The following is a 25,730-nucleotide window of genomic DNA, read 5'->3' on the forward strand; positions in this document are numbered from 1 at the left end:
TGCACACAGTAAGTGCTCAAAAAGTACACTGAATGAATGAAGGAATCAAATTCTAGGGACGAATTGATACTCATAATATAATTCTAAAGTTGTTACTATAAATTTCTCTTCCAAAAACTCATGCTGTGCTACGCAAAGCTTTACAGTGGCATCAAACCAGTTACCTTTCCGCGGAGACGTTTGATCCAACTGAGTATAATAATTTAAGCTGGTCCTAAAATGTAAAATAGAGTCAAATCACATGAATTGCCCAGATATAATACGGGTCAGAGGTTAACTTCTGCATGGAACCATCCAATTCTGTAACAGCAATGGTGCTATTTGCATTTGCTATGTGCATCACTCTCCACACAGCAGAATCTACCTGAGGAGAGCGTGTTTGGGGGAAACAGAGACATCTGGGCCCAGGTTTAACTCCAGCTGGCATTTTGGGGCGCCCAGCCTAACTTCCCTAAAGGCTGGGTCTCGTTTGTGCAGAAATCTCCCACGGGAACAACTGTATGCAGGGATTCATGTTCATTTGTATCTCATGCACCCTCCTACCTCACCTCCCTTCTCTCCTTCTACAGCCCAGCCCACACCCTCCGCTCCTCCGCCGCTAATCTCCTCACCGTACCTCGTTCTTGCCTGTCCCGCCATCGACCCCCGGCCCACGTCATCCCCCGGGCCTGGAATGCCCCCAATCCCTCTGCCCATCCGCCAAGCTAGCTCTCTTCCTCCCCCAAGGCCCTGCTGAGAGCTCACCTCCTCCAGGAGGCCTTCCCAGACTGAGCCCCTTCCTTCCTCTCCCCCTCACCCCCCTTCTCCATCCCCCCATCTTACCTCCTTCCCTTCCCCACAGCACCTGTATATATGTATATATGTTTGTACATATTTATTACTCTATTCATTTATTTATTTATTTTACTTGTACATATCTATTCTATTTATTTTATTTTGTTAGTATGTTTGGTTTTGTTCTCTGCCTCCCCCTTTTAGACTGTGAGCCCAATATTGGGTAGGGACTGTCTCTATATATTGCCAATTTGTACTTCCCAAGCGCTTAGTACAGAGCTCAATAAATATGATTGATTGATGCACCACCATTTCCTCATTCTGGACAACGGCTCCCCCTCGGCGCTTAGTATAGTGCTTTGCACACGTAAGCGCTCAGTAAGTACAACTGAATGAATGAATGTGAAGAAGGGAAGTGGAGAGGTGAGCCTTTGACTGCTTGAGCCACTGGCAGGAAACAGTACGATACACAGTCAAAGGGGGAAAGAAAAAAAATAACACCACCCCCTTATTTACGCACTGGATTTTCCCTTCGTCCTTTCCGCGATGGTGAAGTCTCAATAATGCTTCTCGTGAGAGCTTCTGAAATTTCTAGGATCATCTTTTCCCCTTCATGATTATCGCTTGGGGGTCTCCCCAAAGAACACCGTGGGTGGCGATGAAGGGGATGACAATGATGCCAACCTATTTGTGGCCAAGCACGAATGTGGACAACTTCTGTAATGTAACCGATGGGAAAGCAATTTGTTCCGGCTGGGGAGGTGAGACTTATACAGTTACTACTCTGCTACGATTATGGTCCTGGAAAAAGAGTGCAGTGTGAGGCTGTTCAGGACATTTTTGACACAACTAGGAATAGAGAGTTGCCGACTGACAGGGAGGATTCAAGAGAAGCAGTGTGGCCTAGCGGGGAGAGTACACACTGGGGAGTCAGAAGGCCCTGGGTTCTAATCCTGGCTCTGCTGTGCAACCTTTGGACATTGGATCTTCTCCCCAACCCACAGCCCTTATGTATGTACCTTTAAGGTACTTAAGTTCTGGATTTATTCATATCAATAGCTATCTCCCCATCTAGAGGGGGGAGATAGCTATATATACTTGTATATATGTATAAATATACATATATATATATGTTTGTACATATTTATTACTCTATTTATTTTACTTGTACCTATCTATTCATTTTATTGTTAGTATGTTTGGTTTTGTTCTGTGTCTTCCCCCTTCTAGACTGTGAGCCCACTGTTGGGTAGGGACTGTCTCTGTATGTCGCCAGCTTGTACTTCCCAAGTGCTTAGTACAGTGCTCTGCACACAGTAAGCGCTCAATAAATACGATTGATTGATTGATTAGAGGGTAAGCCCGCTATGGGCAGGGGGCATTTCTGCTAATTCTGTTGTACCGTACTCTCCCACGCACCGAGAACAGTGCTCTGCACGTAGTAAGCACTCAATAAATATCCCTGATTGATGGACTGAGAGCTGGGTTTGTGAGACCATTTCCACGACTGTGTCTTCACTAGTGATCATACTTGCAATGGGAGGATATCACTCGAATTTATCTCTACATCTGTGTGTGTACGCGTGTGTGTGCTTGACATTCTGCCTTTGGGTTTTACAGATAAGTGTAAAACCCACTGTTGGGTAGGGACTGTCTCAATATGTTGCCAACTTGTACTTCCCAAGCGCTTAGGACAGTGCTCTGCACACAGTAAGCGCTCGATAAATACGATTGATGATGATGATGATAAGTGAACATGTGCATATGCGGGAATCTCACCTCTGCCTCAGTCACTGCCCAACATTAAACAGAGCAGGCAGGGTGATGAGGCCAGCCTACGAACACTTGTGTGTTCCACACGTTTCTCAGATAACAATAATTGTGGCAATTGTCAGGCGCTTACTATGTTAGGAGAAGCAGCGTGGCTCAATGGAAAGAGCTCGGGCTTGAGAGTCAGAGGCCATGGGTTCGAATCCCAGCTCCGCCACTTATCAGCTGTGTGACTTTGGGCAAGTCACTTAACTTCTCTGTGCCTCAGTTACCTCATCTGTAAAGTGGGGATTAAGATTGTGAGCCCCCACCGTGGGACAACCTGATCACCTTGTATCCCCCCTAGCGCTTAAAACAGTGCTTTGCACATAGTAAGCGCTTAATAAATGCCATTATTATTATGTGCAAAGCATTATTCCAAACGCCAGGGTAGATACAACATTCATTCGTTCATTTAATCGTATTTATTGAGTGCTTTCTGTGTGCAGAGCACTGCACAAGGTGCTTGGGAGAGTACGTCGTAACGATAAACAGACACATTCCCTGCCCACAACAGTCCGCAAGATGATCGGGTTGGGCATGGACCCCGTCACACAGGGGGTTCAAACATTTAATCCCCATTTTGCAGGTGAGGGAACTGAGGCACAGAGAGGTTAAGTGACTTGCCCAAGGTCACACAGCAGGTTTGTGGCAGAGCCGGGATTAGAAGGCACACCCTCTGACTCCCAAGCCTGAGATGAAGGTCGGGGGCCTCTCCTGGCTTCGAGGGCCTTGGACCCCTGACCCACCCCGGGTATGCAGAACGATATCCGTGACGCTTCTGAACGCGCGTTAAAGCTTTCCTCCCTTCCAAAGGAAAGCGGGGCTTGTTCGAAGAGCAAACAGAAACTGCCTAATAACTGTGGTGTGGGTTAAGTCCTTACTATGGGCCAAGCACTGTACAAAGCACCGAGATAGTTACGATTATCAGATCAGACACAGTCTCCATTCCACATCATCATCATCAACAATCGTATTTATTGAGCGCTTACTGTGTGCAGAGCACTGTACTAAGCACTTGGGAAGTACAAGTTGGCAACATAGAGAGCCAGTCCCTACCCAACAGTGGGCTCACAGTCTAAAAGGGGGAGACAGAGAACAAAACCAAACAGACCAAGAAAATAAAATAAATAGAATAGATATGTACAAGCAAAATAAATAAATAGAGAAATAAATATGTACAAACATATATACATATATACAGGTGCTGTGGGGAAGGGAAGGAGGTAAGATGGGGGGATGGACAGGGGGGCGAGGGGGAGAGGAAGGAAGGGGCTCCACATGGGGCTCAGACTAAGGGGGAGGGAGAACAGGTATTGACCCCCCCCCCCTTTTAGAGATACAGAAACTGAGGCACCGAGAAGTGACGTGACTCGTCCAAAGTCTAGAGAAGCAGCATGGCTTACTGGAAAGAGCCCAGGCTCAGGAGTCAGAGGTCGTGGGTTCTAATCCCCGCTCTGCCACTTGTCAGCTGTGTGACTTTGGGCAAGTGGCTTAACTTCTCAGTGCCTCAGTTACCTCATCTGTAAAATGGGGATTGGGACTGTGAGCCCCACGTGGGACAACCTCATTACCCGGTATCTACCCCAGCTCTTAGAACAGAGCTCCGCACACAGTAAGTGCTAAACAAATACCAACATTATTATTATTATTATTAAAGTCACACAGTAACTAAGTGGGAGAGCCAGGGTTTCCTGACTCCCAGGCGTGTTTTTTTCCATCAAGATAAAGGAAGCGCCATGATACTCAAAATGTGGAGAGGACAAATATCAAGCACTATGCCCTGAAATCTCCCTGTATAGGAGTACGCTGTTCAACGAATCCATCAATCATTGGTATTATTGGGCGCTTACTCAGTACAGAGCACTGTAGTTGGTGCTTGGCAGAGAACGACAAGAGTGAGCGGATACAATTCCTGACAACAAGGAGCTTACAAAGTAGAGGGAGAGGCAGACGTTTAAAAAAAAAAAATCAGGGGTAGTAAAAAAAAGATACGTACAAAAGGGCCGTTTGAGTTGGGAGCGGGGTGGGTAGTTAATTGTTTAGAGGGTTTGGACTCTAGTACTTGGGTGACATAGTACGGAGGGAAAATAGGATGTGGAGAAGAGAGATCAGTCAGGGAGGGCTTCCCGGAGGAAATGTACTCTTAGTAGGAATTCTACAGATTCCTACCTTGAATGGCAGGTAAAAGACATCTCTCGCTTGAAACCGAGAACGAAGAGGAGGGTCTAATGGGTTTCCAGTGTACCTGGGCACTGGCAAACCCAGAGCAATTACTCGGAAATTCTCACTAACTCGAACAATCTTCCAAGCGTCCAGTTCCGTTTTAGTGTGGTCCTGAGGAAACAAAAGAGGAAACTCACTGGAATGCCACAGACCGTGTCAATCACAATGCTAAGCACATCTGTCTGTTTCGGAGGGCTCATTTAAGGATAGGGATGGTGATTAAGCAAATGTGATTTCCTTTTCAGAAAATAATTCAACTGTCAGAGGGGTGGGGGGAGAAAGAATGGTGGGAGAGAGTGAGTCACAAAAAGACATGCACGCTTGCAGAGAGGGGGATGGCGGGCAAGGAGAATTTAAAGGGGATGGGAAAAGAAAGAGAATAGAAGAAATGGGAGAGGAAAGGAGAGCGTGAAAGAGTGTGCATTAGGCTGGGAAAAGGAAAGGACGGGGAAGGCGAGACCCAGACAAACAGACTAGGTTGCAGGGAGGGACAATTTACAAAACCATGCATAACTACCCACTCGGGTTTTATTTTTTTGTAAAAAAAATTTATTCATTAAGCACTTACTATATTTCAAGCACTGTTCTAAGCGCTGGGGTAGACACATGTTAACCAGGTCAGACACACTTCCCGTCCCGTATGGGGCTCACAGTCTAAGTAAGAGAAGCAACGTGGCTCAGTGGAAAGAGCCCGGGCTTTGGAGTCAGAGGTCATGGGTTCAAATCCCAGCTCCACCAGCTGCCAGCTGTGTGACTTTGGGAAAGTCACTTAACTTCCCTGGGCCTCAGTTACCTCATCTGTAAAATGGGGATGAAGACTGAGCCCCCTGTGGGACAACCTGATCACCTTGCAACCTCCCCAGCGCTTAGAATAGTGCTTTGCACATAGTAAGCACTTAATAAATGCCATCATTATTATTATTATTAAGAGGAAAAACAGGTACGGAATCCCCATTTTGCAGCCGAGGAAATTGAGGCGCTGTATTCATTCATTCATTCATTCAATCATATTTATTGAGCGCTTACTGTGTGCAAAGAACCGTACTAAGCGCTTGGGAAAGTACAATACAGTAATTGTACAGAGACAATACAGAGACAATCCCTGCCCACAACGAGCAAAATACAACAGAAGAATTCCCCCCTATCCACAGACAGCTTTGATGTGAACCGGAAAGAAAGATGTAAAATGTTGACTTAAAGGGTAATCAGAATAAATATATTATTCAGTCAATTAGACATCTATACGTTAAGTGCTCAGGATGGGCATAAATACCTAGTTTTCTAATATCAGAATAAATATCTTATTCAGTTGATTAGACATCTATACGTTAAGTATAGATCCCAGCTCCGCCAATTGTCAGCTGTGTGACTTTGGGCGAGTCACTTCACTTCTCTGTACCTCAGTTACCTCATCTGTAAAATGGGGATTAAGACTGTGAGCCCCCCATGGGACAACCTCGTCACCTTGTAACCTCCCCAGCGCTTAGAACAGTGCTTGGCACATAGTAAGCGCTTAATAAATGCCATTAAAAAAAAAGGTGCTCAGGACGGGCATAAATATCTGGAGTTCTTCATGGTAGAGGAGGCTGACGGGTTGATGTAACTTGGGGAACCTGGAGTTAATCACGGAAGGCCTGTTGGAGGAGGTGGGATTTTGAGAGCAGTGAAGGTGGGGAGAGATGTGGTCTGTAGGCCCAGGGGAGAAGAGAGGCGTGGGGGGGAAGGGAACAGAGGTGGGAGAGTTGAGAGCAGTGGGTGAAGTGGAAGATGAGAAGAGTTGGCGTACAGCTTGGAGCCAAATCGAAAAGAGCTGTAAGTGTAGAAGGAAATGGGAGGCCTGCGCATCAAACAAAAACTCCTCACCATTGGCTTTTAAGCACTCTGTCAATCAATCAATCATATTTATTGAGCGCTTACTGTGTGCAGAGCACTGTACTAAGCACTTGGGAAGTACAAGTTGGCAACATATAGAGACAGTCCCTACCCAACAGTGGGCTCACAGTCTATCACCCTACCTCACCTCGCGTCTCTTCTTCTACAAACACAGCCCGCACACTTTGCTCCTCTAGTGCTAACCTTCTCGCTGTGGCTCGATCTCAGCGCCGACCCCTAGCCCGCATCCCGCTTCTGGCCTGGAACGCCCTCCCTCCTCAAATCCGCCAGACAATTACTCTCCCCACCTTCGGCGCCTCACCGAAGTCACATCTCCTCCAAGAGGCCTTTCCGGACTAAGCCCCGCTTTCCCTCATCGCCCACTCCCTTCTTCCCGGACTTGCTGCCTTTGCTCTTCCCCCGTCCCACTCGCCCAGCACTTCATGTTACATATCTGTAATTTTATATATTTGTATTGACATCTATCTCCCCACCTCTAGACCGTAAGCTCGTTGAGGGCGGGGAATGTCACTGCTTTTTGTTGTACTGCACTTTTCCAAGGTGTTTAGTACGGTGCTCTCCACACAGTAAGTGCTCAATAAATACGACTGAATGAATGAGGTCATTGAAGGGTTTTGAGGGGAGGGGAAACGTGAGACGAGTGATGCTTCACGAAGGTGATCCATGCAGCAGTGTGTAGAGTGAAAGGCAGAGAGACTAGACGCATAGTAAGAGAGGCAACATCTTTTGGGCTAAGCAAAGGACCCAAGTTGGGACTCCAGGGAGACAAAAAGCTACAGGAAAAAGAGGAGAGATCTGGTAGAGTGCCTCGAGGCAAACTGTCATCATTTCTGCTTCACTGGGCGGGAGGGGATATGTGTAGAATTTGGAAGGGTGAGTGAGAAGTCATGTTCCAAACAATGTTTTCGAAAAATACACTGAAGAGGGAAGAAAACAACACCTCGAACCAGCAGGGTAGCCGACTGAATGGAGAAAAAAGGATGGATCCGTGAACTACTTATTGTGCAGGAAAAAAAATCAGCAGGATTTTGTGAAAAAATCCAATGAGACGGTTAAATTATAGTGAGGAATCAAAGATGACCCCAACTTGGGAGCTTCTGGGACAGGGAGAATGGCTGCAGAGTCCACTGTGCTAGCAAAGTTAGGATGAAGAGTGGGTTTATAGTGGGGAAGAGGAGATTGATTGGTTTCACATTACTGAAAACAACCAAGGGCGTACAATTATTCCTCCCAAGCCAAATATCAAGCAATGTGGCTTCAAATATACGATAAGGACAAGTGGGCTCCCAATAAAATCCACTTCCTGTATTACGGAAGAGTATTCCCAGCCTGACTTGATAATAATAATTAATAATTATGGCATTTGTTAAGCTCTTACTATGTTCCAGGAACTGTTCCAAGCACTGGGGTGGATACGAGCAAATCAGTTTGAGCACAGTCCCTTGTCCCATGCGGGGCTCACAATCTCAATCTAAATCGAGGTAAACTGAGGCACAGAGGAAGGGAAGTGACTTGCCCAAGGTCACACAGCAGACAAGTGGCAGAGGCAGGATTAGAACCCGTGACCTAACAGGACTTCCAGGCTTGTGCTCTAACCACTACACCGTGCTGCTTCCTAATTCTAGAGTCCATAGGCGAAGCCTGGTCTTTTCTAATGAAGCGCTCACTCCCTACACTTCAAAGTAAGTCCACTTTATTCAACCCTCAACATGAACTGCATTCAAATCAGCTCATCAGTCCTTGTGGGGCCAATTAGGAGTCATTCTGCAATTAGAAAATGTGTACAGGGCAGAGGGCTCTGAGGAATCTCAGCTGCATCTCACAAAAGCGCAGAGTGTCAATTTTCATTTCCAAAACTCAACTGTAACTAAATTGAAAAAAAAAAAACGTGTTTCACGTGTTAATTAAATTTCTATCAATTAGCTCTTCTTAGCGAAGGAGATTGAGATGATTTTCTGGAGCTCTAGACTGTAGATGCTTGCTGTCCGAACCAAGGACGCCTGAGCTTTTAACCCAGTTAGGACAACCTGATCGCCTTGTAACCTCCCCAGCGCTTGGAACAGTGCACATAGTAAGCGCTTAATAAATGCCATTATTAATCAATCTCTATTCACTGCATGACACTGCTCACGGCTACACTACAAAAAGAAAGCAACCAAATTGGACTTTCCAACCTGTAAGAGTTTGTCATAGCGTTCGGCAGACATTAGGAACCGCCCGTCTTCGAGTTGCATCTCCCTGTTCTCCAGCAAGTTGTTCAACACGGGTAAGACGTTCCGTTCTGCCTTCTCCAATCCTTCCAGGACAAGGATCCGACCTTCTGTGGCAGCACGAACTGCACACTTTCTCGACAAAAACGAAAGCCAAGTTAGAGCAACAAAGGAAGCAGAGCAAGATTTTGCAAGAAACCCAAACTTGGAAAAATAACTTGTGCCCCATTGTCGAATGTCAGAGAGCCAAAGCAAATGAGCAACTTAAACCATTTAGCCGATATTACTTCGTACAGTGTTCTGCACACAGTAAGCCTTCAATAAATACTGTGATGATAGCTCACTGAGAAAAGTAAACCATTCAAGTGATTAAGTTAGGTGAATGAAAAAGCATCTGATTCTTTTAACTACAGGAATTAAAATGCTTTAGCACTTAACAAGTTAAATAATAATAATGATGGTATTTGTTAAGCACTTACTATGTGCAAAGCACTGTTCTAAGCGCTGGGGAGGTTACAAGGTGATCAGGTTGTCCCTCACAGTCTTCATCCCCATTTTACTGATGAGGTAACTGAGGCCCAGAGAAGTGAAGTGACTTGCCCAAAGTCACACAGCTGACAGTTGGCGGAGCCAACTATGTTTGGTTTTGTTCTCTGTCTCCCCCTTTTAGACTGTGAGCCCACTGTTGGGTAGGGACTGTCTCTATCTGTTGCCAACTTGTACTTCCCAAGCGCTTAGTACATTGCTCTGCACACAGTAAGCGCTCAATAAATACGATTGATTGATTGATTGAGCCGGGATTTGAACCCATGACCTCCGACTCCAAAGCCCGGGCTCTTTCCGCTGAGCCACGCTGCTTCTCTAAATGTTAAATGAGTTTAACAAACAATAAAAAACTTCATATTAGTTTCATGAGTGATCTGAATGAAACTGGAAGGTTTTTAAACCTCTAGTGCCATAGTGAACAGAAGAGCAGACAAGATCTAAATCAACATGGGCTTTTAGAGGCTGGGGACTTAAAAACGAGTGGAACGAAAGGAAGAAAATCTCGTCTCTCGCTGAGAAATCCTGGAAGCAAATAGAAGTCAGGAATGTCCGTTGCCAGGAATAATCGTATCTAGTTGTAATGTTAAATGTCACAAAGAGAAGAACCATGAACAAGAAATCTCAATTATTGCAGCGTGGCCTTGGGGCTAGAGCATGGGCTTGGCAGTCAAAAGGACGTGGGTTCTAATCCCAGCTCTGCCGCTCGTCTCCTAGGTGACCTTGGGCAAGTCACTTCACTTCTCTGGGCCTCGGTTACCTCATCTAGAAAATGGGGATTAAGACTTGAGCTCCAAATCGGACGTGGACTGTGTCCGATCCGATTAGCTTGTACCTACCCCAGCGTTCAGTACGGTGCCTGGCCCATAGTAAGCGCTTAACAAATGCCACAAAAAGAAAAGAAAATCCCAAATCAAAATTTGAAATCAGATTATAAGAGGGCAATGAATAGAGACTGCAAAAATAGCAATAATGATGGTATTTGTTAAGCGCTTAGTATCTGCCAAGCACAGTTCTAAGCACTGGGGTAGATACGAGGCAATCAGGTTGTCCCACGTGGGGCTCACGGTCTTAATCCCCGTTTTACAGGTGAGTAACTGAAGCACGGAAGAGTTACGTGGCTTGCCCAAGTTCACGCTGCAGACAGGTGGCAGAGTCGGAATTAGAACCCATGACCTCTTTCTCCCAAGCTGGTGCCCTTTCCACTAAGGCACGGGATAACAATGTCGCATCCTTTTTTCCCTGTCTCGGCTTTCCTGGGAGCGAGGAAGAGGTACATTAGAGGCAAGAATGTGGTCCGAGGGGACGGCAGGCGAGGCTGCTTCCCCCCATGGCCTGGGTGAAGACACAGCTGCAGCATGCCTGGGACGGCGGTCAGAACGCTGGTATTTATTGAGCACTTTTTCGGTACAGAGCACTCTATCAAGTGCTTGGGAGGGCACAGTAGACCGAGACTGTGGGACCAGGGACACCTCTGCTGCAGCCGCGAGCACCCTAAACACTGCTCCTCTAGACTGGAAGCTCACTGTGGGCAGTAAACCTGTCTGCCAACTCTGTTGGCTCTGCTGGATCGTCCTCTTCCAAGCGCTTAGTTCAGGGCTCTGCAACAACTAAGCATCCACTGACTGAAGAACTGATTGCTCCTTTAGCAGTAATTCGGCTGCTCTGATGATCGCTAGTGTTGTTAATTGATTGGATTTGCTTTTTTTATTAATTGGTCCTGGGTCGCACCTCCCCGCTTGCAGGAACTGATGCCACTGTGGGCCTGAGACGGCATCAGAAGCAACACCTTAGTATCTTTCTTCCCAGCACTCTTCACGGCATTCAGCAAATGCAGGGACCGTACCGCTTCCCTGATTAAACTCATAAAATCTGGGTTCTAATCCCGGCTCTGCCACTTGTCTGTTGGGTGACCTTGGGCAAGTCACTTCCCTTGTCTGGGCCCAGTTACCTCATCTGGAAAACGGGGATTAAGACGGTGAGCCCCACGTGGGACAGGGACTGTGTCCAAACGGATTAGCTTGTATCTACCCCAGCTCTTAGAACAGTGCTTGGCACACAGAAAGCGCTTAACACGTACCATCTTTATCACTACTATATAATAAAGTAATAATAATAGTAATATTAAAGCCTGCAGATAGCGCAGACTTGAATTTCTACTTCTTAAACTCAGGAGCGTAACCACCATTTACTGAAGTATAAATGCCCCAGTTGGGAGGGAAGCTTCAGTAATCCAAACCAATGTCGAGCCTTCCTTTCTAACGGTTGAAGAGGATTCCCTCTCAGGCAGCGTGGGTCGGAAAATCAAGACCAATTTCCTCTCCCACTCCGGCAGGGTCAAAAGCCAGAGCGCCCCAGACTCATCAGATAAAGAGACTTCCAAGAACTCGCGGATTAAGAAACAGACAGCCAACCATCTGTTCTGGGTAGCTTAGTTGATTCTGGCCAACAGTGAAGTCCATTATGGTCCAATGATCGGCTGAGCCTCCCAGCTGGTCACCCAGCTGCCTTGACTGGACCCACGCCAGGAGCGTTTCATCCTCTCCCTTTCCCTAGGCTGCTCCCGGCTCCGTGGGCGGGAAGGAGGAGGGACACCCACACGAGATGGGGAATTCATCGGGAGGACAAACTTGGGGACGGAGCCTAACTTGCATCGCCTCCCCTGAGCACAGGTGAATCACAGCTCTGTCACTCATCTGCTGTGTGGCCTTGGGCAAATCAGTCAATCGCATTTATTGAGCGCTTACTGTGTGCAGAGCACTATACTAAGTGCTTGGGAGAGTACGCTATAACAACACAACGGACACATTCCCACCCCACAACGAGCTTACAGTCTACAGGCGAGGTTACGGTCGCTTCACTTCTCTGTGCCTCAGTTCCCTCATCTGTAAAATGGGGATGAAAACTGTGAGCCCCACGTGGGATAACCTGATTACCTGTGTCTACCCCGGCACTTAGAACAGTGCTTGGCATATAGTAAGTGCTTAACAAAAACCAACATTATCATTATTATTTTCTTCCACCTTGCACTTCCTTTCACCTACAGGGCATTTCTACAAAGATATACTGCCGACATCTCAAGATCACGAATTGAAAACTGAACTTATCTTCCCTCCCAAACCCACTCCTCCGCCTAAATTTTCCATCATGATCAACACCACCACCATTCTCTCTGTCTCCCGGCATTATCCTTGATTCCTCCCTCTCTTTTAACTCCCATATTCAGTCTGCCACCAAATCCGGTCCGTTCTTCTTCCGCATTCCCACGACCTGCCTTTCACTCGCCTTCCAAACAGCCACCGCTCCGGATCAGGGATTTGTCAAATCCTGGCTTGACCCTCCTCGCTGAGCTCCCCTCTCCTGTCCGTACATTACTCTGCTGCCCAGATATTCTGCAAACTTCTCTCCACATCTCAAAAACCTCCGACGGTTGCTCTTTCCTCTCTACCATCTGCAAAACCTCCAAACCATTTATGGTGCTCTCTCTCCTACTCATCCCTTCTCTTCTCCCCCGCCACCCTGTTCACACATTCATTCCTCTCAAATCAACCTACTCAGTGTTCTCCCACATTCTCACCTCTCCCTTAGCTCTCACTTCTGTATCCTCTGTCTGCGATCTTTGGACATTTAGATGTTTGCCCTACTCTCAACCCCACAGCACTTGCGTACATACCAATATTATGTATTTATCCATACCCCCCTCAGGGTCACATCCGGAGAGTTTCCAGGTCTCTACCAATCTTGGCTACAGGGAGAGTCAAGCAGGGGCAAGACAAGACAATTTATTCATATTATTAAGTCTCCCCCTCTAGACTGTAAGCTTGTTATGGGCAGAGGATGGGTCTGCTACTTTGTTGTACTGCACTCTCCCAAGCAGTTCAGTGCCCTGCAAAGTACTAAGTGCTCAAAAAATATCACTGATTGATTGATTTAACAAAGGCATCCCCTTATCGTGTCCCCTTCTACCTCTCCTCCCTAGCCTGCCATGTGCTGCCCTCCTCTCCAAGACCTTAGCCGAAATGGAGAATATTATGATTATAATATTAACAATTAATAATATTCATTGTTTTACATATGGTATTCTGTAATTGATAAGCTTGATCGTTATTTTTATTAGGGTGTTTGTAAAGTGCTTACTATGTGCCAGCCACTGTACTAAGCGCTGGGGTGGACACAAGCAAATGGGGTTGGATGCAGTCCCTGTCCCACGTGGGGCTCACGGCCTCAACCTCTATTTTCCAGATGAGGGAACGGAGGCCCAGAGAAGCGGAGCAACTTGCCCCGGGTCACACAGCAGACCAGTGGCAGGGGCAGGATTAGAAGCGGGGACCTTCCGACTCCCAGGGATGAGGTTGGGGCCGGTCACAAGGTCCAAACCTACGGGAAGGGACGCTCTCACGCTCCCTCTCTCTCTGCCAGCCCCCTTCCCGCTAAATACCATCGGATCAATATGTGAGTCCTCGACAGACCCATTATATTTAAGAGCTACCTAATAAACATTTATTACCGCCTAAAAGAGAAGAGTCCTTAAGACGATCAAAGGGCTATTTGTGGAGCTTGCTGTTTGTGGTCTTTCCTTCATGCGCCTGCATATGTGTGGGAAGGAGGAAGGGGGAAGGTCGGAGTGCTCTTCCACTCTGTTCCCACTCAGAGATCACATTTCCAGAATGCAATCTGTGAGTGATTCAACCCAAGAGTCATATGCCAGTGCATGGTGTCCTTCCTTCCTCCTTTCTCTCATTTTCTCCTGCTTTCACTCTTTTCCCTTTCTTTTTTCTATCTTTTCTCTTTTTCTCTTTTCTCTCTTCTCTTTATCTTCTTTTTTATCTTTTTTCTTTCTCCTTTCTATTTTTTCTTTTTATTTTCTTTCTTTTTCTTCCTGTTTTTTTCTCTTTCTTTTTTCTTTCTCTTTTCCATCTCTCCTTTTTCTTTCTTTTTTCTCTCTCTTTCTCCTCTCTCTCTCCTCTCCCCTCACCTCTGCTTCTCCCCCCCGCCACACACACACACACACACACACAAAAGCAAACCACAGGGATCCTGACCTGTGGCCGGTGCTCGTGGAGAACAGGCCAGATCCCTAGTCCTCTTCGGATCCCCTGCCACTCTATCCAGCAGCGTTAAGGTGGGGAGGAGGTTAACCATTCCCTCAGCAAGGCAGAGCACTCCCTGCTTGCCCCTTCTGAGCAGAGCTATTTTACGGAGCCCCTGTTGAAACAGTCTCGGGGCAAAGCAATACTGCTCCACCATAAGAAGGAATGATGGACGGGGAATAGGCGGTGGTGGATTCATTCATTCAATTGTATTTACTGAGCACTTACTGTGTGCACAGCACTGTACTAAGCACTTGGGAAGTACAAGTTGGCAACCATACGTGGTTGTGAAGGAAGCCACCCAACAGGGCTGAGGGTCCCCCCTACCCCAGGAAGTAGCACACGGCGGGAAAGGCGGGAACGGGAGCGGGACTTGAATCCGGCCCTACGACCCATCATCATCATCATCATCAATCGTATTTATTGAGCGCTTACTGTGTGCACAGCACTGTACTAAGCGCTTGGGAAGTACAAATTGGCAACATATAGAGACAGTCCCTACCCAACAGTGGGCTCACAGTCTAAAGGGGGGAGACAGAGAACAAAACCAAACATAGTAACAAAATAAAATAAATAGAACAGATATGTACAAGTAAAATAAATAAATAAATAAATAAATAGAGTAATAAATATGTACAAACATATATACATATATACAGGTGCTATATATATACATATATACAGGTGGGGAAGGGAAGGAGGTAAGATGGGGGGGATGGAGAGGGGGACGAGGGGGAGAGGAAGGAAGAGGTTCAGTCTGGGAAGGCCTCCTGGAGGAGGTGAAGCAAGACCCACTGGCTTGCTTGGCCCCTCCAAAGGAGAGTTCTGTGAGAGCGAGGGACCCGGTCAAAGCTGATCGAGCCCAGCCCTCTCTGGGTCCGCCTTTACAGGAAGGGAAAGGAGGTGGTCACCTCTGGGGGACAGAGCGCAAGGGACGCGTCCCCCAGTCTACAGCGGAACCGACGGCATCCATCACCCGGTGACCCCACAATTCCTGGCCAGCTGGGTCAGGGCCCTTTCCGGCAACATGGTGGGGAGTTACCAGGTGGAAGGGCAGAGGAAGAGAACCAGAGAGCAAATCACTTCATTTCTCTGTGCCTCCGTTTCCTTATCGGTCAAACGAGGATTATTAGTAATAATAATAATAGCATTTATTAAGCGCTTACTACGTGCAAAGCACTGTTCTATGCACTGGGGAGGTTACAAAGCAATCAGGTTGTCCCACAGGGGGCTCAGTCAATCCCCATTTTACAGATGAGGGAACTGAGGCACAGAAGTGACATGCCCAAAGTCACACAGCTGACAATTGGCCGAGCTGGAATTTGAACCCATGACCTCTGACTCCAAAGCCCGGGCTCTTTCCACTGAGCCACGCTGTAAGCCTGGGATCCCCACGTGGGACGGGGACTGTGTCCAACCCGATTATCTTGTATCTACCCCGGCGCTCAGTACAGTGCCCAGCACTTAGTGAGCACCTCATCCACTTCCCCAGCTGAACCGCCTACCTCCAGACCTGAAGGAAAGGAGTCTCTGGGTTGAGGTGGGCGGCAGACTTCCTCCGGGCTCCACCTCTTTTCAGAATAGAAAACTTTCCCCCTTCATGCACCACTCTATCCCTTCTGCCTCTGTTTTGCCATCCTGGTGACCCCATCATAGTCATTTTATTCCCTGCAACGAGGAGCTGGTAGGGCCCGACAGACAGTTAGGCCAGAGAGGAAAACACTGTTCTTGCTATGACAAGAGCTAAAAACATCAAAATTGGCTTCTATTGCAGCAGTTAAAAATTGAAAACATATGCAGTATCCTCTATTAAAAAAAAGTACATCCAAGCTAAGATCTCTAAGGAGGATTTTTCCCAAGAATCTCCTGGGATGTCCTTTACTCTAAGAAAGCACGGCACATTCTGAAAACAGATACACCAAATGATCTATTCCGGCCCGTCGGAAAGCTAATTGAAGATAAAGTCAAACTGCACTAAGCGCTTAAAGTAGTGCTATGCACATAGTGAGTGCTCGATAAATACCACCGATTTATTGGTTGATTACCAAACTCCAAAAGCATTTTTTTCAAACTCTTAAGGCTTAAAATAAGCATTCTCCCACATCAAAGCTGGATTTTATTGAGCAAAACCAAGTCTCTTTTAACTGTTATCTAGAAGGAAAACAATCAGGACAATCTTCCATTACCAGAGAAGCAGCGTGACTCAGTGGAAAGAGCATGGGCTTGTGAGTCACGAGACATGGGTTCTAATCCCGGCTTCGCCGCGTCTCTGCTGTGTGACCTTGGGCAAGTCACTTCACTTCTCTGTGCCTCACTTCCCTCAACTGGGGATTAAAAGTGTTTAGATCAGTGCTTGGCACATAGTAAGCGCTTAACAAATACCATCATTATTATTACCACTGAATAAAAGCTATATGGAAATGGCCCTCAGGAAAGCTGACTTCCACAAGTGAATTGCAGGCCATGTTTATCCACTGGGGAGGCTGATCATCTATACGGAATGTGAATAGGATTGTTCTTAATCCAGCAGTCCAGATCTGCCACCACCTCCCCACCCACTTTGGGCAAGTCACAACCTCTCTGGGCCTCAGTTGCTTCATCTGGGCAATGGGGATGAGCCAGCTGCTCTCCCTCCCCCGTAGAGTGTGAGCTGCACGGGGGGCAGAGACTGTATTTCATCATCTGATTATCACTGAGAAAATGCCATTATTATTATCACCATCAACATCATCAACATCAATAGTGCCATCTTCCACTTCTAAGGCAGCAATAGACATACATCATCATCATCATCATCAATCGTATTTATTGAGCACTTACTATGTGCAGAGCACTGTACTAAGCACTTGGGAAGTACAAATTGGCAAGTACATACAGAAAGAGGCCTGCAATCAGGGAAGCCTTGGCAAATCAATAATAATAATAATAATAATAATTGCGGTATTTGTTAAATGCTTACTATGTGCCGAGCACTACGCTAAACGCTTTGGATACAAGCGAATCAGGCTGGACACAGCCCCTGTCCCACAGGCGGCTCACAGTCTTAATCCCCATTTTACAGAGGAGGGAACCGAGGCACAGAGAAGTGAAGCGACTTGCCCAAGGTCACACAGCAGATACGGGGAGCAGCCGGGATTAGAACTGAGCCCCGAATCCCAGGCCCATCCTCTATCCACTAGGCCACGCTGCTTCTCGCTTCCTGGGAATAGAGTATTTCACGCTACGGCCCCCACATTTTGGCAAGGAGGGGCTGAGGATGGGACCGGACACGAGCTTCACTTTCAAACGTGGGTGTTGTCGCCCATCTAGAAAGCGAGAGCACCCACTGAGGGAGGACGAAACAATGCCAGCAGCCAGCCTCCCATCCCGTTACTCTTTCTGCCCCGTCAGAACCTTCACCCACGGACGCTCCTGTCAAAAAGTATCAGCGGCTGCTTAAAGTAACCGTGAAACCGGAGATGGTGACCACAGACTCTTTCCACATGAAAAATGCCCCACATTAGTCAGAGAATTTCTGCCTGCTTCTTTGCAAAATGACACAACCCGGAGAGTCGGAGGGCTCTTAGGATAGGTTCCACGGGAAACAGACAGAAAAAAGGAAGTTGGGTAAATACACACGAAGTTAGAAAAGGAGACAAGCAGAATAAAATGATTCACTTGCCTGGAGTCAAGACGGCAAATAAAAGAGAGGGAAGAAAGTGGGGCTCACAGTCTCAATCCCCCTTTTACAGATGAGGGAACTGAGGCCCAGAGAAGTGAAGTGACTTGACCAAGGTCACACAGCAGACAAGTGGCGGAGCCGGGGTTAGAAGCCAGATCCTTCCGACTCCCGGGCCCACGCGCTAGCCATTATACAACTCTGCTTCTCGTCGTGCAGCACTGCTCAGTGGAAAGAGCCCGGGCTTTGGAGTCAGAGTTCATGGGTTCAAATCCTGGGTCTGCCAATTGTCAGCTGTGTGACTCTGGGCAAGCCACTTCACTTCTCTGTGCCTCAGTTCCCTCAACTGTAAAATGGGGATTAATACTGTGAGCCCCCTGTGGGACAACCTGATCACCCTGTAACCTCCCCAGTGCTTAGAACAGTGTTTTGCACATGGTAAGCACTCAATAAATGCCATCATTATTATTATCATTATTACTACAGGGTGCACCGTGCCTTGCTACTGAACAGAATAGAATTCCTGCTCAGACAATCTGTGCGGCATGACATGCCCCAAACGTAATTTAGGTCTTACAAAAGGAAATTGGAAGAATTTGAATTTTTTTTTCCTCACCAACCAAAGCCCTCCTCTAATAACTAATGCCCATAACTGACCTACATCTGACTAGACATGCTCTCAAAAGGGCTGCTCTAACCAAACACCGAGCTGAAATAACACAATTGGACAATCAGGAGAGATCTACTGAAGGCAAATTAACTTCTGCTGCAGAGTTGGTTTTCTCTCCCGCACCCGTCGTCGTCGAAGCCGCTCAAAGAATTAACAATGTGTCACGCTGTATTTCCTTAATTAGACGTTTGGTTTCATTCTGGAGCAGAAACTAAACTTAATTCCACGTGCTGCAGCCCTGAGAGGCATCTTATCAAATGCATTTTCCACCCACTCGCTTCTTCGAGGTGATGTGCCTATTCTGTCACATTTAATACCCATCATTATAACGGATCTTATACACCCAAAGAGAACCATCGGTGAAAATGCAACTGAAACAATTATGGAAAATTTTCTGATTCATTGGGAGTTCCACCAATCGATCGATCGAGTGCGCTTCTCGAGTACCTACTGAGTAGGAAGCTCTCCTGCCCCTCAAAGCCCCCTCTAAATCTGGAGGAAAACCATATCTTTAAATCAGAACAGGCTGCTCTTCTGGCCTGACACGCTTCACGGTGGTCGCCGTGCCCCTGACAACGTTGATTTGATTTTTTGTTAATTTATGAAAAGAAGAGCACAGATTCAAAAGTTGCTCTGGCATCAATCTCCACTATTCGCTGCTTCACTGAGCTGCTTCCCGAAGCCTAACTCGGCTCATGTATCTCTGCTCCTCAAAACTCTCCCCCGGCTTCCCGAGTCCCACCGCATGGACCAGAAATCCTGCGCAGTCGGTTTCACGGGCCTCCAACCAACTCCCCCACACCAGACCTATCTGCTCTGTTGACCTGCTATAATCCCATATCTGCTCTCTCCATTGCTCCCAGGGCGACCTGCCACCTGAACGTCATTCTCGACCCGCCCGTCTCTGCCCAGTTAATCCCGATGCCCCCCTCTTCGGAAACCCTCCCTGACGAATCCTGCACCCCACAGCCCTCTCTGTGTTCCAGGCCCTCCTGATCACCCACTCCACCGACATGCCTTTCCCGCTTAATCCCCACTTCCCAAGTCCTAATGAGAGTTATGTTGCCAACTTGTACTTCCCAAGCACTTAGTACAGTGCTCTGCACACAGTAAGCGCTCAATAAATACGATTGATGATGATGATGATGATTGATTGATTGATTGAGAGCAGCAAAGCCCAGTGGATAGAGCACGGGCCTGGGATTCAGAAGATCTGCTCCGCCACTTGTCTGCTCTGTGACCTTAAGCAAGTCACGTCATTTCTCCAGGCCTCAGTTACCTCATCTGTAAGAAGTGGGTTAAGACTGGGAACCGTACGCTTCCCCCTCCGACTACACAGCACTAGAACGGTGCCTGGCAAATGGCAAGTACTTACAAGTACCACCAAAAAAAGTCCTTTAAGGCCATCACCAGCTCTAGCATATATGTCCCTATTTTAATCCTATTTCCCGAGTGCTTACTGTGTGCAGAGAACTGTACTAAGCACTCGAGAGGGTACAATAACAGAGTTGCTAGACTTGTTCCCTGCCCACAACGGATCTGCAGTCCATAAATCTTAATAGGGGAAAATGCTTCATTTCTCACATTACAGAATGCTAAGTACACAAAATTTAGCTTTAAGGTGTTTCAGAAATGGTCCGCCACTTCATTGGGGAATTTTTTTTTTTACTGTTCTCATCTGAATACTCAGATATTCAGTATTTAGTATTTCTTCGGGAATATGAAAATGTTAAGAGGGAAATCAAAATGAATTGTGTTCCCAATACAATGAATTCTCATGGTGCCCTTCATAGTTTAAGCTACCAATAATCAGAAGACGGCATCCAGGATTTAGAACCAACATTTACTCTCACGGTAAACTCAGGTGGTGTATGTAATGTGGAAAGAGACGTGCTTTTGTCTTGCTTACTTCCATTTAAAATGATTAGGCCCGGGCAGACAAACGGAGACTTTGATTCATAGTCCCCTCCTTTCCCTCCCCCTGCCAGATGGGGCCGAGTGGTGAGTGTTATGAATAAATCATAACTTATTCCACTCAAACTGTTCTGCAGCACTTACTTCCAGAGGGGTCGGCGGGAGGTCATTAGCAAGCAAACCGTTCTGGCCTCCAGAGATGGGGAGAATAATTGGCTTTCGGCGTAACACATTCGTATCTAATCAGCCAAATCTGGAGAGGCTCGAGATCTCCAAGGAATACCCGCTTCGGATGCTGGAAGAACTGACAAGATTTCGTTAGCCGGGAGGGGCAGAGCTCAGACCCGCGGCCACCACGCGACTCCGGGGGTCTCCTAGGTCCGGAGCCCCGGGGTTTGCCGAAAGGCACTGTCCCCCCAGTCCAGCTGTGGGGACTGGGGAAGCGCGGAAGTCCCCAAACTAGAGCTGCAGCTGGAAAGTTGGGATTATTGGCCTAGACAGAGCCCCTCCAGACGGGGTAAGGAATCTGAAAACCACCTCTTAGCTGTAATACAGGATGGCGCTCGTTGTTATCATCTTTGATTTTGCCTTATCGATCAAGATATTTCTACCGGTCTTTGTCTTTCACCGCTTCCCCTGCTTTTACTCCTGTGAGCCCAGGCTGAGGTCAGTAACCTCCCTTTATTCAGCCCCCACTCCCAGCCCCACAGCACTTACATAGTACATATCTGTAATTTAGTCCTTTTGATTGTAACTACTGAGTGCTTACTGTGTGCAGAGCACTGCACTAAGTGCTTGGGAAATGACAATACAGCAATAAAGAGAGACAATCCCTGCCCACAACGAGCTCACAGTTGTGAGCAGGGAAGGCAAACATAATAATAATAACAATAATGAAGGCATCTGTTAAGCGCTTACTATGTGCCAAGCACTGTTTTAAGCGCTGGGATAAATACAACTTGATCAGGTTGTCCCACGTGGGGCTCACAGTCTTCATCCCCATTTTACAGATGAGGGAACTGAGGCACAGAGAAGTTGAGTGACTTGCCTGAAGGCACACAGCTGATAAGTGGCCAAGCTGGGATTAGAACCCACAACCTCTGATTCCCAAGTCCGTGGTCTTTCCACTACGCCGCGCTGCTTCTCTACATCGATACAAGTAAACAGGCAGTGACTCTAAGCTCGCTGCGGGCAGGGAATGAGTGTGTTTACTGTTATACTGTACTCGCCCAAGGGCATCGTATATTTCTCTGCACTCATTTAGTGCTCAGTAAATACAACCGACTGCCTGACTTACTTTACGCTTTCCCACATCACGTAGCGCACTGCCTGGCACAAAGCAAGCCCTCAACCATCGCAATGAATAATGATAACAGTAGCCCCAATAATTCTGCAGTGCAACCTTCTCAATCTCCAAACCAAATGCCACCTGGGAAAATTCAAATCCTAATTCAGATCCAAATTCCACCAGGTAGCCTTCGGTTTCTTGTTCTGAACCGCGATATCTGCCGGACTGCGAGACAGAATATGGTAACTGGGAGACGCGGAGGATCCACCCCAATCAATCAATCAATCGTATTTATTGAGCGCTTACTGTGTGCAGAGCACTGGACTACGCGCTTGGGAAGTCCAAGTTGGCGACATATAGAGACAGTCCCTAACCAACAGTGGGCTCACAGTCTAAAAGGGGGAGACAGAGAACAAAACCAAACATACTAACAAAATAAAATAAATAGAATAGATATGTACAGGTAAAATAAATAAATAAATAGAGTAATAAATATGTACAAACACATATACATATATACAGGTATAGGGCTTCTGACCACCGTGACGTGCAAGCTCCTAAATGGCTGGGAGACCTAGATCTTTTCCAAAAGACTCGTCCTATTTCTGGAAGTTTCACCAGTGTCACCCGAGAACCCTACTCAAGAGCTCACCGACATCGACGGACCGCATATAGCGAAGCGACTTGGCCGGGAAGGGCGAGAGGTGGCCGACTTCTCATTTGGAGGGTAAGAATTAATTTGAGGGCTGAGGTTAGAGAAGAAAGGAAGCAAAGAGTTGGGGAATTGAGGAGGAAGGAGGGTGATGGCAAGAGGGAGGGCTCTCTGGCACCCTTGAAAGAGGAGGGATGCAGTCAAGTGGAGAGGGCAGAAGATCCAATTTAAAGATAAGGAGAAGGACAGACTTAAATGACATGACATCACAGGGAGCTGCAGGGAGACGTTTGCAGCAGCCGGCCTGTAGGACAGCATCTGGGAGAGGGATGGTTCTCCTCAAAGAAAGGCTTCACAAACATCAGGATTCCAAGAACCAGGCGCAAAAAAACAGAGTTGGGCCCTGATCCGGGCCAAACCCTAAAAGGCAATAAGGATCTATCCTCAGGTGCAAACCATGTTGGGAGAAAGCAAAGTCATACATTGGTCTTTCCAGCCATTCTTGGACACATGGATAAAATCTAAGCGTCGCTAATATCACCTTCTAAAACACGCGTGTATGTTTAGATGTTTCAGTGCATGTGTTTATATGTTTGAGTCCATGTGTACACATACAAACACACACACATGCATACATACAATCCGTTGATGGAGTCGTCTGTCAAGAACAATGGTCTACTGCTTCAATGGCCTAGTGGATAGAGCCGGTGCCTGGGAGTCTGTTGTGTGCTGTGGGAGTCAAGCGCTTAGTACAGTGCTCTGCACACAGTAAGTGCTCAATAAATACGACTGAATGAATGTGTGACCTGGGGCAAATCACTTCACTTCTCTGGGACTCAGTCCCCTCATCTGTAAAGTGGGGATTAAGACTGGGAGCCCCATGAGGGACAGGGACCGTGTCCAACCTGAAAACCTTGTATATACCTCAGAGCTTAGTACGGCTGCTAGGACATAATAAGCGCTTAAATACCACTTAAAACAAAAAAAAAACCCTGGTGGCAACATGATTTGGACTTTTCGACTTTAACATACATCTTAAATAAAATTTAGAACTAAAAATAAAAATCAGTGAATGAATTATGATGAGGTCGAAGGGGAAGGAAGGGAATGGGAAACTAGACACTGAACATTATTTTCATCTGTTCATTTAAACATTCAACAGGTCAGACGGGTTTCTCAGTCGGGGTTAAACTACCTCTGCGGCTCGAAAAGCGATGGAATAAAAAGGTGCAAGTCTATTCCGAGAGGATAGTAGATTTTAGCACTCGCCCTGAAATTCAATTTGCAACTTTGCACGCGCCAATCCTTTTACGCCTTAAAAAGCCATTTCAAATGTAACACTCATTAGCTGTCTCTAATGCAGGACTCCGTTACCTAGGAACGACACGTGCCCAAACAACCGTGCTACAGTCCACACGCCTCCGCCAGCCCCACACTTAAGCGCACGATTGCTTCTTCTGACCTCTCGCCCACATTTTGCCTCCCTATTGGTATGTGACAGACCATCGCTCTCCCCACATTCAGAGACTTATTAAAAACACACCTCCTCCCAAAGGCCATCCCCGACTAAGCCCTCATTTCCTCGTCTCCCATTCCCTTCTGCGTCCCCTTGCACTCGGAATTGAACCCCCGTCCACCCCTCCTTCAGCCCCACGGCATTCACGTACATTCCATAATTATGTCCAAAATGCTGAGGAAGATATAAATTGATCATGCCGGACACAGCCCCTGTCCCACATTGGGCTCGCACTCTTAATCCCCGTTTTTTGGCAGATGAGGTAACAGACACAGGTTACCTCTATCTGTTACTCAAGGTCACACAGTGAACAAGTGGTGGCGGCAGCATTAGAACCCATGACCTTCAGACTCCCGGCCTCGTGGCCTGTCCACTACACCATGCTACTTCTCATCTGTAATTTACATATTTATATTAATGCCTGTCTCCCCCTCTAGAATGCAAGCTTGTGGCGGGCAGGGAATGAGTCTACCGGCTCTGTTCTGTGTCCAACGCCATTTGCTCGTATCCACCCCAGCGCTTAGGAAAGTGCCTAGCACCTAGTAAGCGCTTAACAAATACCATAATTATTATTACTCTCCCAGGTGCTTAGTACAGTACTCTGCACACAGTAAGCATTCAATAAATACCACTGATAGGGACGCAGTATGGCCAAGTGGATAGAGCACACGCCTGGGATTCAAAAGGACCTGGGTTCTAATCCAAGCTCTGCCATTTGTCTGGCGTGTGACCTTGGGCAAGTCACTTCACTTCTCTGGGCCTCAGTTACCTCATCTGTACAACAAGGAAGACTGTGAGCCCCACGTGGGACAGAGACTAGGTCCACCCTGTTTAGCTTGTACCTATCCCAGCGCTCAGACCTGTGGTTGACACACAGTGAGCGCTTAACAAATGCCATTATTATTATTATTGTCATTAATTGATGGATTCCAACACTGAATTGCATTCCTTCCAGACAGAACCACATTGTACAAGACCATTTCCTAACTTCCTAACAGCGCTTCATCCAAAACATAGCAAAAATATAATAATAATAATAATAATTATGGCATTTGTTAAGTGCTTACTATGTGCCAAGCACTGTTCTAAGCGCTGGAGTAGATACAAGGTATTCGGATTGTCCCACGAGGGGCTCACAGTCTTAACCCCCATTTTATAGATGAAGGAAACCCTCAGTCTGCTAAGAACTGGATGGACGCGGTGTCGACAGTAGGAAAGCTAAGGTGCCACAGAAACTTACCTGGTCGATGTAAAAAGCAGTTCCAGCTCGGATCTCCCGACGCTGCTTCAGATCCGTTTCGGTTGTGTCCCTGGATAAAGCGACATATTCCACCTCCCGCTTGGTCAGCTCCTGAGGAGAACAGTCAACCCATTAATTAATCTAGTGGAAACTAGCAGAAGTAACCAGAAGGAATAGGCGAGAGGGAGTATAGATGAGAACAAGAATTAGACAAATAGGTTAGGAAACGACCGCCCACTATACGCCT

At 47.0% G+C, this 25,730-nt stretch overlaps 1 protein-coding gene across 2 annotated transcripts in view; it reads right to left on the reverse strand.

Moving 5' to 3' along the window:
* Positions 1-25,730, reverse strand: part of VWA8 (von Willebrand factor A domain containing 8) — a 155,534-nt gene that overhangs the window by 115,226 nt on the left and 14,578 nt on the right. For both annotated transcript variants that reach the window (XM_038762124.1, XM_038762125.1), the window contains exons 4-7: positions 25,484-25,594; positions 8,877-9,044; positions 4,756-4,920; positions 165-214 (exon numbers count right to left, since the gene is read on the reverse strand). In XM_038762124.1, the coding sequence (XP_038618052.1) occupies positions 165-214; positions 4,756-4,920; positions 8,877-9,044; positions 25,484-25,594 (494 nt within the window). The remainder of the gene's footprint in view (positions 1-164; positions 215-4,755; positions 4,921-8,876; positions 9,045-25,483; positions 25,595-25,730) is intronic.

The sequence above is a fragment of the Tachyglossus aculeatus genome, chromosome 20 (genome assembly GCF_015852505.1).
Source record: "Tachyglossus aculeatus isolate mTacAcu1 chromosome 20, mTacAcu1.pri, whole genome shotgun sequence".
Lineage (NCBI taxonomy): Eukaryota > Metazoa > Chordata > Mammalia > Monotremata > Tachyglossidae > Tachyglossus > Tachyglossus aculeatus.